Source organism: Camelus dromedarius, chromosome 8 (genome assembly GCF_036321535.1).
Source record: "Camelus dromedarius isolate mCamDro1 chromosome 8, mCamDro1.pat, whole genome shotgun sequence".
Lineage (NCBI taxonomy): Eukaryota > Metazoa > Chordata > Mammalia > Artiodactyla > Camelidae > Camelus > Camelus dromedarius.
Window position 1 is genome coordinate 26174907 of NC_087443.1, and position 13472 is coordinate 26188378.

The 13472-nt window shown below is 51.1% G+C and overlaps 1 protein-coding gene and 1 long non-coding RNA gene across 2 annotated transcripts; one reads left to right on the top strand and one right to left on the bottom strand.

Moving 5' to 3' along the window:
- The first annotated feature begins 1363 nt into the window (after positions 1-1363).
- On the top strand, positions 1364-13223 carry PLAC9 (placenta associated 9). The gene is made up of 4 exons (XM_064487992.1): positions 1364-1515; positions 10643-10740; positions 11890-12019; positions 12462-13223. Exons 1-4 carry the CDS (start codon positions 1452-1454, stop codon positions 12470-12472), a joined length of 303 nt encoding a protein of 100 aa, XP_064344062.1. The 5' UTR covers positions 1364-1451; the 3' UTR covers positions 12473-13223.
- On the bottom strand, positions 5960-11917 carry LOC135321816 (uncharacterized). Its single transcript, XR_010381910.1, has 2 exons — positions 11858-11917; positions 5960-7105 (listed from the first exon to the last, which is right to left on the bottom strand). It is a non-coding gene; the product is annotated as an uncharacterized LOC135321816 (long non-coding RNA).
- Positions 13224-13472: the final 249 nt, after the last annotated feature.

Consider the following 13472-nt stretch of genomic DNA (forward strand, 5'->3'; position numbering starts at 1 on the left):
CTCCTGGGCTTGGTGACGAAGGGGCTCCACTGGCAGCCAAGGGGGACACTCAAGGCTCTGCAGCACAGATGTTAGGGCTGAGGCTTTTGCTTTTTGTTTTCCCAAATCTTCCCTTACCCCACCTCCCACACTAGTTGAGTGCGTGAGGGTTTGATTATTGTGTTCTAAACCAGAGGGAGCTGGGGATGCTTTGAAGTTAACTGAAAACCCTACTCAGCTCTTATTCTGAGCTTGCTTAGAATGGAGTAATTCCCTGTCCCTGGCTCTTGGGGACACCCTGTATTTTACTATCTATAGATAATCTGCAGAGGTGGCAGAACTGGATTCAAATCCTGACTCCACTGTGTGACTATCAGCAAGGCTCTTAATATCTCTAAGCCTCAATATCTTGATCTGCAGAATGGACATAATAATGCACCCCTCATGGGGTGCAGTGAAGATCAGAGAGATGGTGTATGTAGAATAAATCAAAGCTTAGCTATTGTTCATTAATATCATGGTGGTTATTAGACCATGAACGCGAGGGCAGATGTGAATACGAGAATTATTACGTTTCCCACCTCATTCAGAGTTTACCTAACACTAACTAGTTCAGAGCTTAAGTATTCTGATTCTGTTAGGGCTCTGGGCCTTTCATTGCTTTTAAGCCATTTTACAAGCCTGGAAATTGTAGATAGCTATGCAAAAGAGTTCTTGTCTAGATACACAAATTAGTCCTGTGAAAGTTTCAATTAATTCTCCTTCTCTACAGTGTGGAAGCAGCCAGTTTTACCTCTATTTGCACATTCACGTTAATAGTCCAGATCTGTGTCTTCTTCCCAAGGTCTGTCACCTCTTACTGGTTCCCTCGTTCATCAGTTAAATGAAATCCTCAGCACATGCCCATTTTATACCTGGATTAAAGTTATGATTTTACCTTCTTTTGAAAAGTTTCTTTCAAAATACTGTGAAACAAAAAGTTTCTTTTAACAAACAATCCTTTAGCAAAGTTTCTATAGGAGGCAGGCACCGCTTCTGAATCTTCCTCTCAGGGCGACACTGTCCAATGTAATGAGAGTTGATTATGTATTCCTGGTGGGCAGAGAAAAGCTTCCACATTCCGTGCAGTCAAGGGTGCAGAACCTGCGCCACAGGGTGTGGGTGGAACTTCTCTCGAGGCTTCAGTCGGCCTGTCTGTGAAATGGGCTCATAACGAACCCCGGGCCCCGGGGAGCTGCGGGGGGCTCCGAGCGCGGCCCTTTCCTGGGGAGGCGCCCAGCCGGGTACGTCGGCCCCTCCGCCCGCGGGGTCTCTGGAGGGGGCGGGCTCGCTCGAGCCAAAAAGCCCGGAGCCGCCCAGGAATCTTGGCTGGGACTGCGAGCATTTCCTCCCAGGCGGGCCGGCGCGATCCCGGGGAGGGCGGAGAGGGCGGCCGCGGGCAGACGCTGCGCTGCGCTCCGCCGGCCGGCACCATGCGGCCCCTGCTCTGCGCGCTGGCCGGGCTCGCCCTGCTCCGCGCCGCGGGCGCTTTCGCCGGTGAGTGGGGCCCGGGCGCGGGGCGGGGGCCGGGGCCGGGGAGATCGCGGAACGCGAGGATGGAGCAGGAGAGAGGGAGGGAGATGCAAACGGAGCCAGATGGAGAAAGAGAGGGAGGGAGAGAGGAGGATGGTGAGAGAAAACAGAGAGAAAGACGGAGACAGAAAAAGGGAGAGAGAAAGGCAGAGGGACAGAGAGAATTAGAAAGGAGAGACGGAGGAATTGAGAAAGGGAGAGGCTGGGACCGAAAGAGACTTTGGGTAAACAGGCGGGTATGAACCATGAATGAGGCTAGAGAGAAAAAGGAGTTTGAGAGGCAAACGGAACAAGAGGGAAAGAAATAGAGGAACTAAGATGGCAAGGGAAAGGGGTTGGGGGAGAGGGAGGAGGAGAGGGAGAGAGAGAGAGGACATTGAGGAGAAGAGAAGGATTTGAGAGAGACCAAAAGGAAGAGCGAGAGCGGAGAGACTCAGTGCCCCGGGTCGGGAGGAGAGAGAGGAGACCTGGCTCACAAGGTGGAAGGTCACGTCTGCGGGATGCGGCCGCCCCGCCCAGAGGGCCTGCAGGGCCGCCCAGGCCTGGTTTTACCGGGAATTTCCTTGGGAAGCTGAGCTCCTGCGGGCGGATGACCCAGGCCTGCGCCCAGCACAGCCAGGCAGGGGCCAGGAGGCCACTGCTTTACCTGCCAGGTGGCCTTGGGGGTTCTGCAGTCTGGGTGAGGCCACTCAGCAGCCTTCTGGAGAGCTTCCCCCAGGGCCTCAGCTGCCTTGGGGGGGGGGGTGCTGCGGGAGGGAGAGGCCCTCTGGGTGCCCCGCTGGCTGGGTTCCCTCGTGCCCTGCCCCTCTCCCCTCCCTGACAGCTGTCTTAGGGCTGCCCCTTCCCAGGTGAGGGTCGGACGGGTTGGCCACAGAGGCACTTATTGTACACACAGATGTTCATTCTGCCACCCCAAGACTCTGCAGTTTGTATGTCACTTTACAGTTTACAAGCCACGTTCCCATTTACCCCATGTCTCCTGTGGGCCTCAATCAGAGGTAGCTGGTGCTTATCCCAGCTGTGCAGGTGAGAGGCAGGCTCAGGTCTCTAGGCATCCAGGGCTCCTGCCCCTCAGCCCACCAGCTCCTCCATCAACCTGGAGCCAGTGGATGTGAGTCACCCAGGTGAAGCGCCCTGTATTAAGATGGAAGGTCTCCTTACCCCTCGCCCAGACCCGCTCAGGGCACAGGAAACTGTGGGAGTGAGCACCCAGGGAAAGAGTTGAGGCCAGTCCTGGCCCTGGTGACCTTGGGTGAGTCACATCACCTCCCTGAGACTGGTTCCTCTTCTGTAAGTTGGGGAGAATGGCACCCACCACGCAGAGCTGGATGGAACGAAAGCACCCAGCACGGAACACGGAACACGTGTCAACACACGTCGGCTCCTGCCCTCATCCCCTCAGACAGCTCTGCTGATCTCTCTTAAGCCCTGGTTTCTCCACTGAGGTGGGTTAAGGAGGACCAGGACCAGCCACCGCTTCTTCACAGGCTGCGTGAGGAGTGGCTGGGACCAGCCCTGCATAAAGCCCGGCCCACAGTGCCCGTCTTTTCCCCTTCCTTCCCTGCTCCTCCTCCCGGAGCCCCCACCTCCAGGACCAAGGGGACAAAGCCGAGTCTGTGCTCCCCCAGAGGGTGGGGTTGGCCACTGTCCACAAGTCGCTGACTTTTTATGGTCCCTTTAGCCATGACTGGTATATATGCTTTAGTTTAAAGCTGTTTTTAAACATTATTTTCTCTCTAATTACATAGGTTCATTGCTGTAGGTTTTTTTAAAGAAGAAAGTATAAACATATTAATGTAATTTCACATAGAGTTTACACATTTTTGTGTATTAACCTTTCAGACTTCAGACAATATACCGTTGTTTTTCTTAACTGCTGATCATGAAATCTTTTGGATATCAACACAGAATAGTATAATGAACCCCAATGTGCCCATCACTCTGCTTCAACAAGGATGCATTCCTGACCAGTCCTGATTTACCTTTTGTTCCCACCTTCTCTCCCCTCCCTCAGATTATTTTCGAGGAAATTCCAGGCATTATATAATTTTATCTATAAATACTGCTTTGTGTATCTCTAAAAGATAAGTAATCTTTTGATAAACGTAACTACCCTACCCTTATTACACTCTAAAATTTATTACAATAATTCCTTAATATCAGCAAATATCCAATCAGTGTTCAGCTGCCCTGATTGCATCTTGTTTTTACATTTGGTTTGTTTGATCCACATAAGGTGAATACATTGCTTTTGATCGATGTGTCTGTTAAGTTTCTTTCAGTAAATTTTTAAGTTTCTTTAGTAATTTCTTTTTCCTTTTTTTCTTAAAGTGTGTTTGTTGAAGAAGCTGAGTTGTTAAGCCTAGCTTTTCCACATTTAGGTTTTAGCTGCCTGCACCCCCCAGATGTCATTTGAATGTTCTTCTCTCCCCTGTATTGTCTATAAACTGGTAGTTAGCTCTAGAAGCTTCTTCACATTCCAGTTAGGTTTGGTGTGGTTTTTTTTGCGAGAATACTTTAAGGTGGCTTATTGCTTTAATTTGCATTTCTTTGATTACTACCTAGGTGAGACTTTCTTCAAGTGCATGTTAGTTATTTCTACTAATTCTTGTGAATTGTCTTAGACTTTTCAATTGTGGTATTAGGATTTTTCACCGTCACCAGTAAAAGTTCTTTATGGGTTGAGTGAAGCAGACTGCTTTGTGTTACTTGTAGAGAATTTTTTTTTTTAAGTTAAGGCTTCAGCTGGGCTCCTTTCCTATTTTGCCATCAGTGGGATCTAAAGGCCTAGAGCCTAGTCCTGTTAGCCATTCTCACCCATGCCCTGGGGCCCTCCGGGGAGGCTCTCCGCTGTCCACCACCACTCCACGTCCCCATGGACATCTGTCTTCGGTTGCGATTCTGCTTATTGCTTTGGATAAAAGAAGAAGATGCTGAAGGGCTGTGGTGAGGATCATGGCATTTCTTCTAACAAAAGCGAGTGCTGTGGGGAGCGAACCTCTCAAAGACAGTTCGATCCAGTGTACACAGTTGGGCTCTTGTGGGGCCTCAAGACAGGTGCAAAGGTGTCATACATACAGGTCCCCTTTGCCCCAAATCTGTCCAGCCCCTCATTTTACAAAGGAGACCCTAAGATGGGAGGCACTTAATTCATCACCCAACAGTCGGTACACAGCACAGACAGATAGGATTCAAATCCTGTCCCCGCCACCTGGCAGCTGTGTAGTCTACTTGGGTGTGTTACTCAGTCTCTTTGATCTTTCGTTTCCTAAGGGTACTAAACTCACAGGTAGAATTCAATGAGTTAATGCAGGCAAGCACCCAACACAAAGCTTGGCACATAAGTGATCACCAATTGACTGTAGCTTCAAATAGAGTATGATTGTACCCATTCTAAATGTGAAGAAACCAGGGATCCAGCAAGTGGGATTGGCTTGTACTAGAGACTCTGAGCCTGGTCAGGACTGCGCCCTCTGTGTGCTTGTTGGAGAAGCACCCCCCACCCCCCCGTTGGCCCCTCCATGGGTTTAGTCTTAGAGCAGACACCGCCCCACCTTGAGGAGACCTGGTCAGCGGGATCTAGCAAAGAGCACTGGCTCCGTGTGGAGTGGCAGGGCCGCGGAGGCATTCACTGACTTGCTCGGTCTCCAGCTCACCTGGTAAGTGCCCCAAATGGCATTTGCACATCACTTAGCAGTTCCAAGGCACCTTCAAGTGCAGGATCCCCTCAGTTCAACACAGCCATCCCTCCAAGTAGACAGAGCAGGGCAGATCCCTTACAGACGAGGAAGCTGGGTGAGAGGCAAAGAGCACAGTCAGCACGCATTGGAGGTGGGGCTGCATCTCTGACTCCCAACCTCGTGTTCTGTTCGCGGCGCATGGAGAGAGGTTTATCCTGGGTGGCCTCCTAGACCTCAGCGTGGTAGGGGTTTGGGAGTGTTCTAGTACTTCATAACCCAGTGGATTAAAAAAAACACAGTATTCCAAGGTAGAAGGAATCCCGGTTCCTGTATGGCCTCGGGGAGCAGAGCAGCTTGCCAGTCCCACCCACCAGCCCGTCTGCCTCTGAACTGACATGTGTGTGGTTGAGGGGGGCTCTCTGTTACAGCAGCTCAGCTTGTATCCTCACCTAACCAGATACTGAATGTATTGAAATGACATTGGTAAGCTCTCCGGGTGATCACCAAGGCTCAAATCCACATCTGGAAAATGACCAGAGAACAAGGGACACAGAATGTATCGCTCCGCAAACAGAACAAAATAAAAATGTTCCTCAGAATCTGAGCTCCCATTTAGGGGGGTTTGAGGGTCCCTCTCCTGTTTCAGCTAGAGCAGGTCCACAGATTAGAGTTCTTCATACAACTGAAAAGTGTTCTGCTTAAAAAAAAAAATCAAAAACCACTGATGGTTTGGCAGGAATCACAAATTTTAATACAAATATTGAATGTGGTAAAATTTATTATGCTATTATATTGAATGTGGTCAAATAGAATTAACCCCCAAGTGACAAGTGGGACCAGTCAAAGCAGAGGCTGTCTTTGATGTTCAGAGGCACAGCAGCACCTTTCAGGGTCAGGAGTCATTTGAGTTGTGTGCGCCTTCTCAGTGTTTGGATGCAGAGACAAAAGGTCTCCTCTGCCTGTCAGTGGAGAGGGCTGTGCTGCCCGCTCAGAGAATGGGGGCCCAGAGGGATGTCCCTTTAACTGGAGAAGTTAGCCCAGTGCCTCCCTGGGCCTCTGGCCTCCACCGGCAGCCCGCTCTCACCATGTTCCACCCGTGGCCGCCATCCAGGGCACACATAGGCCCTGAGCAGGAGCCAGGCCAGGGAAAACAACCCGGCATCCAAGAAGGTCCATTTCCCAACTGGCCGGGGCCGGGAGGGCGGGAGCGAAGGCAGGAAGGGAACACTGGGAACCACAGCCTTGGCTGCCCACGGCCGAGCGTGATAATCCTTCAGCCTCCTTGCCTCCTTCCCTGTTTTGAGCTTCCCCAAAGCCCCGTGAAGCTGGCATGACCGGGAGCCCCTTCCCACTAGTGGGGAAGCAAGAAGAAAAGGAAGTTCCTGCCTAGTTCTTGGCAACTTGTCCTTGACTCATCCTGGTTCTGTCCTTGCAGCTAAGTTCTGAGGCTTGAGAGACAGAGCCGGATCACGGAGGAGCTACATCTGGGCCGGCAGCACCTCCGCCCTCCCCACCCTGGGGTCCACAGTGGGCAGCAGGGGCTCAGGGAGAGGAAGGCTCCCAGGGGCTCACACCCATCTGTGGCTGAGCCTGGTGGAGAGTGGGGGGGTCACTGGTGTGTTTCCTGCTGTCGTGCATTGAGATCCCTTGAGATGGACGCCGAGGCCCCGGCGGGGTGGGGACACAGTGGTGCAGGCCGTGGTGCGGGCCCGGGCCCGGCTCTGGCTCTGCCCCAGCTCTCTCTCCCGGAGCCCGCTGGGAGGCTGGATGAGCTCACAGACAGTTGTGCGGTGCGGCCCAGGGTGCAGTTCTGTCCAGATGTGAGGGATTATTGCTGTGTGATGTGGAGAACAGCCCTCGGCCCAGCCTCTTCCCTGGAGGGGTTTGGGAGCCAAGTTAGACCTCATCGCAGACACGTAGGGAACAGGATGTTTTAGGCTAAGGGAGGGAAGCAGATTCATGTTGTCCGTGACTTACAGAACTGGCGGGGCCCCGCTTGGCTGGCCGGGTTATGTTGCCTCCTCTTGGCCAAGGCTGGGAGGAGGGGAAGAGTAGTGTAGGGTCTGGGAGGGGGCAGGTGGGGCTCAGGGGAAAGGCTTGGCCACAGGGCAGAGCCTACAGAGGGTGAGTGTGGACACAGAACCCCTCTCCCCAGACAGCCCTCTGTGCGCGAGAACAGCTCTTCCTGCCCCCTCAAAGTCTTTCATCTCTAGCTGAGCCCAGTGAGTCAGAATCTGGAGTCCCTTCACCGTGGCCCCCTCTAGACCTGCCTCTGCCTGTTCAAGGCCTCCCACAACGCGTGGGCCAGAATGGAGCACAGCCCTCCAGGTGGGGTTTCTCAGACCACCCCCCCTCGTCCTGAACATTTTATGTCAATGCACAAAGCCCACGATGGCTTCTGCTTTTTGCTAACAACCCCACCAGTCAACTGGCTTTTCTTACGGAAAATTTCAAACCGTATATCCAAAAGTATGGAGAAGAGCAGAATGAACCCCGTGTCCCCATCGCTCAGTCTTAACAGTTCTCAATCTCAGCCAAGCTTGTTTGCTCAGTACCCCCAGCCATGCCTCCTCCCACTGCCAGGCCTGGGTTGTTCTGAAGTAAATCCAAGACATCATAGCATTTCATCTATAAATATTTCAGTCTAGATCTCTGAAAGACTCCCTTAAAAAAAAAAAAAAAACAGCCAAAGTGCCATTGTAACACCCTCTCCCTCCCCAAAGTCAACAACTACACCACTGTCTCTTGAGGAGGCTTTTCTAAGTTCAGTGGAGGGCTGTAATGAAAAGGAGAATGTAAAAACGCGAACTGTTCACCACAGAAGATGCTCAGAGTGGAAGAAGGTTTTGTGCCTGCTCTTGGTTCTTGCTCCTGAGTGGAAGGGCTGGGATCCAGATCCAGTTGGGACCAGAGACTGTTAGGGTGAGGGGACTCTGGCAGAGCTCCAGAAGGCCGGCTTGCTGAGGTGGGGCCGGGAGAAGGCCAGGGTGCTTGAGGTCCAGCCCACTGTGTGACCTTGGGCAAGTCACTCAACCTCTCAGAGTTACACGTTCATCAGCAGCCAAATGACTCACCATCCCCGTCCTTACAGCAAGAACTGCCAACCTTCTGGTCAACTTTATATGGTTCCTTGGGCAACCCAGCCAACTCCGAGGTCTTAGAAGAGTTTTGCATCTACAAAGATTAAGTCCAATAACTCTTACCTTCACCCCGCTTCAGATGCCCACAACCGTGGCCACAGCCTTGATCTTGTCACTCTGAAGCTGTTCCACCTCTAAAAGCTAAAACTGCAACATCCCTTATCACTTGTTCTCTCGGTTACTCCTGTTATCTCATCAAGACCTCCCATCCCTTCAGCCCCTCCAGTTCTCCCAATTTTTGTTCCTCTTGTTGGCCTTTTCCCCTTTCCTATCCAGGCTAGACTCCAGAGCTCATCCCCTTAAGTCCTTGCTGGTCAGATCCTCTGTTCCTTTGCTCTCTTGCTGTCCACTGCGCTCATCCTGCAGGCTCCCAGGTGTCAGCCCTGTCCAGCCCCCTGTCTTTGCTGCCCTGCACCCACCTGCTGAGCTGCTGGGGGAGGGGCTTCCTTGGTGATTCTGGGTCCTTCTGCACAGGGTCCTCCTAACTGCCTCCTTCATTGTCCTCACCCCCTTTTGGAGCTCTCTCTTTATTCAAACCCCTCATCCAGGGGTGTGGTTCTCGGGAAACAAACAAAAAAGCCTGTGTCCGTTTCTGTGGTGTAGCTACTCTTGCCAGGGCTTCCATTTTAGTGGCTGCACCTGATAACCCACTCCGAGAATTCCTGAAAACGTCACAACTGGCTCTCTCCTTTCCTAACCCCGCATGCATTTTCAGCAGATGGTTCCCCTCGTTACAGAGTGAATAGAGGCCATCAGGTGGGACTCACTCAACTTCTTAGCCCTTTAAGTAGAACTTTTTAACCCATTTTTGCCACATTTCCTCTCTCTTCCTTCCACAGGTGGTCCCTAGCCCCTGCCACCGTTGCTGGATTCCATGGCCTCACATCTTATTGGGAAATGCATTCCTTCAGCTCTCCCATCTTCTCCCGGTCCTCAGGCTCTAAGCATGGTTGTGTTCAATGCTTAAAGAACCAGAAGTGACAACAGTAAACACTCCGCTAGACCTTGTGATCAGATCTCCCTTCCTTTAAAGCCAAGCTTCTTGGAAATATTTTCCAGGATCTAAGTTGCTGCCTCCTGACCTTTCCTCCCCTTCTCATTCCCACCCTGATCTAAAGTTTGCTCTCCTCCACCTCTCCGCTAAAAGTGCTGGGGTGGAATTCAGCATCGACTTTTCTGTTGCTCAGTGTTTTAGTCTTCATCTTGCTAGACCTCCCTGCTGCTTTAGGCCAGGCTGACCGTTTCCTCCTCTTAAAGCTCTTTCTTCTCTTTGTTTCTGGGACAGTATCCTCCAACCTGTTCTCCAAGGTTCCAGCCAACTTGGGTGCCCTGCAGGCACTGAAACTGGAGCTCTGAGACTTCTGGTGTGAGGGTTGGTGATGCCAGGAAGAACCAAGGGAGAACCAATATTGGGGAGGAAAATGATGAGTTAAGAGTTGAACAGGTTGAACCTCAGATCTTCAGCTTACAAGCTGTGTGATGCTGGACGTATCATTTCACCCCTTTGTGCGTCAGTTTCATTACATGTAAACTGGGGATAATGGTTGGTGGTTGTAGAGGTTGACTGAGTTAACACATTTCTTTAGCACACCATGCTGTACATAGTGAGCACTCATAAAATGTCAGATGATACGAACTGGTCCCCAAGGTCAATGCTGTCACTAACACATCTCCATACATTGTCTTCCTCTCTTCCTGTGGCTACTGTCTCCTTTCATTACTTCTTATGCCGATTACTGCAATAACATCTTGCTTTCAAAGACAGATCCTTCCAATCCATTCTTTGTGTTTTAAAAGTTCATATATGGCCACATGACTCTTGTTAAACCCCCCAAACAAGCATCGTGATTGGTTTATTAAGGACCCCGACTTCGTTTCTATGATCCACTCTCATCTCCCACCCACCCTGTACTTTCCAGCCACTCCAGACTCCCTGAGGGTTTGTGCACTGAGCTATGCTATTTCATGCCTCTCTATCTTTGCACATGCCGTTCCTCCCTGGCTGAAACCTTTCCTCCCTTCCTTATCGTACCCAGCTCAGGCAGCACCTCCTTGAGGAAGCCCACCTGGGTCTGTAGGTAACCATGGCCTGAGAGACAGTGAGTGAGTGGGGCAGCCCCACACTCACACCCTGACCCACACTGAGCCTTCGTCTGCTTCTCTTTGGACTGTTTTCAGGAGCCACCTCACTTGAGCCCAGGGCTTTGCGGGAGTCTCTAGTGTTACAGAGAAGCTGAGGGCCCCACTGTGACAAGACTTGTTTTCCCACAGCTGCCGAACCCTTCATCCCCTCCCACGGAGACCCAGCTCGGGCCACAGGGTGTGACAAGCACATGGCCATCCACAGCCGGTTAGACGTCCTGGAGGAGGTAATGAGGGTGACCTGGGAGGACATCCAGCTTCAGGACCACCTGCCAGGCGGGTGGCTTTGGAGGGTTCAGGCCAATCTTGCTATGGAAAATTGAGGAAATCCAGGCCAGTCCTGCTCCCTGGCCACCATGTTCAACGTCTCCCTGCCTGACCTGGGCTGTGAGGCCGACCAGCCGCCAACAGACTCTACCTGCCCTTAGCCCCAGCCAGAGATCTCTGCGTAATCACTCACAACAGGTGGAAATTCAGTCACAGTGTTTTTTATACAACCATGGTTTGTAACCTGGGGCCATAAACTTGTGTGTGTTGGGGGGGGAAACTGCACTTTATTTTCACAAAACTTTAACTGAAATTTAGCATTCTCATTCATTATAAATACAGTCAACAAACCATAGTAGTATTAACGGTATGTGACTTTGTTATCAGTACAAATCAGAGTTTCACCCTATTATAGTCGTTGGGAATATCTCAGCATATGATTTATTCCAATCAGTATGTCAAAATTTCAGTAGTTGTCAGACCTGGTGTTACTTACATAAGTTAATAAATACATACATTTTTATATCAAAATTTAATTTTAATATGTTGATATCTTAATGCAGTTGATGTCCCTGGAAATCCTATATGTTTTATTTTTTTCAATGAAAGCATTTTTCTGATAGGGGGTCTGTAGGTTTCACCAGACTGATAATAGGGTTCATTCACGAAAAATGTTAAGAACTCTAAATAAAGAAAATTTTGAAATCCCCAAACTGTAATTTGGCAGAATGGCCACCAGAGGGCAGGGCAACAAAAAGAATGTGAACTCCCAGTGGTGAAGTCCTGAAACGCTGGGCTGAAAAATGAATCCCAGGGTCCCTCCATGTCACACAAACCAGTTACTAAGTGGTGAAACTGCTCAGTGCCAGAGCCAGGGGTGGCCTTAAAGAGTGAGCCTTTAGGATTTTGTCATCTGGGAAATAGAGGCAGGCGGGGCAGGCGGGGCAGCCTGAGCAGGGAGGACCCAGCTCCCCTGGCACCCAGTTCTCTCCCCACTGCACCCCACTGGGCTGACTACCAGGTGCTCCCCAGGATATGTCTGACTAAGCAGGACCTGGCACTTTGTCCTCTACTCACCTCTCCCCTGCCCCCATCTCTTCTTGCTCTAGACAGTGGAGAAGACGGTGGAGGACCTGGAGGCAGAAGTAAAAGGCCTGCTGGGTCAGCTGGAGGAGCTGGCCTGGAACTTGCCCCCAGGGCCCTTCAGCCCGATCCCTGACCTCCTAGGAGACGGAGATGGTGAGCAGCTCTGAGCAGAGAAGGCAGCCTCGGGGGCTGGGCAGCAGGGTGGGGACGGCTGCCTCACCCCATGGTGTAGCCTGGACAAGCCGAGGAGGCTCCAGCTCCTCCTCGGATAGATGTGGGAGGCATCACCCCTACTCAACCCAGGCGTTCTCTGCCCCCACCCCCAGGGTTGCTGCAGCTCAGCATCCAGTCAGGGCACCTTGTCGGATCAGTTCCCCTCTCAGTACTGCCCTGACTCAGAGCAGCTGCCTCCTTCCCTGGCCATTTACACACCTTTTCCCTCTCCTCTGCCACCACCAGACCCTCTCGGGGAAGACCGGCATCCCTCTGATCAGCAGTGTCTCCTGGCACGGGAGTCCCCAGGGGACTGGGCTGGGAGGGCAGGAGCCTTCAGCACCCCTGTTTGCTGACTCCGAGGCCGCCCCCTTTCTTTCAGATCGCTTTTGAGCACCAGCCGCTGGCAGTTGATACAGCAACTCTCCTCTGTGAACAGAGCTTTGCGTTCTGGCCTGCCTTCCTCAGCTTTGTGCAAAATAAAAACTACTCCTTTGGTCCCCTCTGTGTCTGCTGACAGTGACCCTTGCAGCCACACGCCCTTCTCCATCTGCTGTCATGCCCTGAGACTCACACCCCCTGCAGGCTCAGACTTCGGAGCCCCAGTGGGTCTGGGCTTCTGCCCGCCTTATTTATAGGGGCGGACAGGGCAGGAGTAGGTTCACAGAGGAGACGTACCTGAGGCCCAGAATCGTAAGGCGACACAGTGGAAGGGCCCTTGACTAGCCTTGTTACTCAGTGTGTGGCCCTGAGTGAAGAGAAGGGGCTTCACCTGGGAGCTTACTGACAATGCACAACTGGGGGCCCTACCTCCTAAATCAGAATCCACATTTTAATGAGATCCCCAGGGGATTTGTGTACACATTAAAGTTTTAAAAAATATTTCTACAGAGTTAAAATTCACCTGACATAAAAGTCAAAATGTTAACCATTTAAAATGGTGCAAATTCAGTGGCTTTACAATGTTGTGCAGTCATCACCATTTTCTAAAACCAGATATTTTCATCACCCCAGAAAGAAACCCTGTACCTACTGAGCAGTCCCTTCCCATTCCTGCTCCCAGCATCTCTTAGAAACCACCAACATTTCTGTCTCTGTGAACTTGCCTGTTCTTGCCGTTACATATAAATGGAATCATACATGACTTTTTTATGTCTGATTTTTTTTTCCACTTGGCATAATGTTTTCAAGGTTCATCTCTATTGTAGCATGTATCAGAACTCCATTCCTGTTTATGGCTGAATAATATTCCATTGTATGGATGTACATTTTATTCATCCATTCATCAAATCAATGGACGGCTGGGTTGTTGGCACTTTTTGGCTATTATGAGTAACACTATGAACATTGGTGGGTAAGTTTATGTGGATGTGTTTTCATTTCTCTTGGGTCT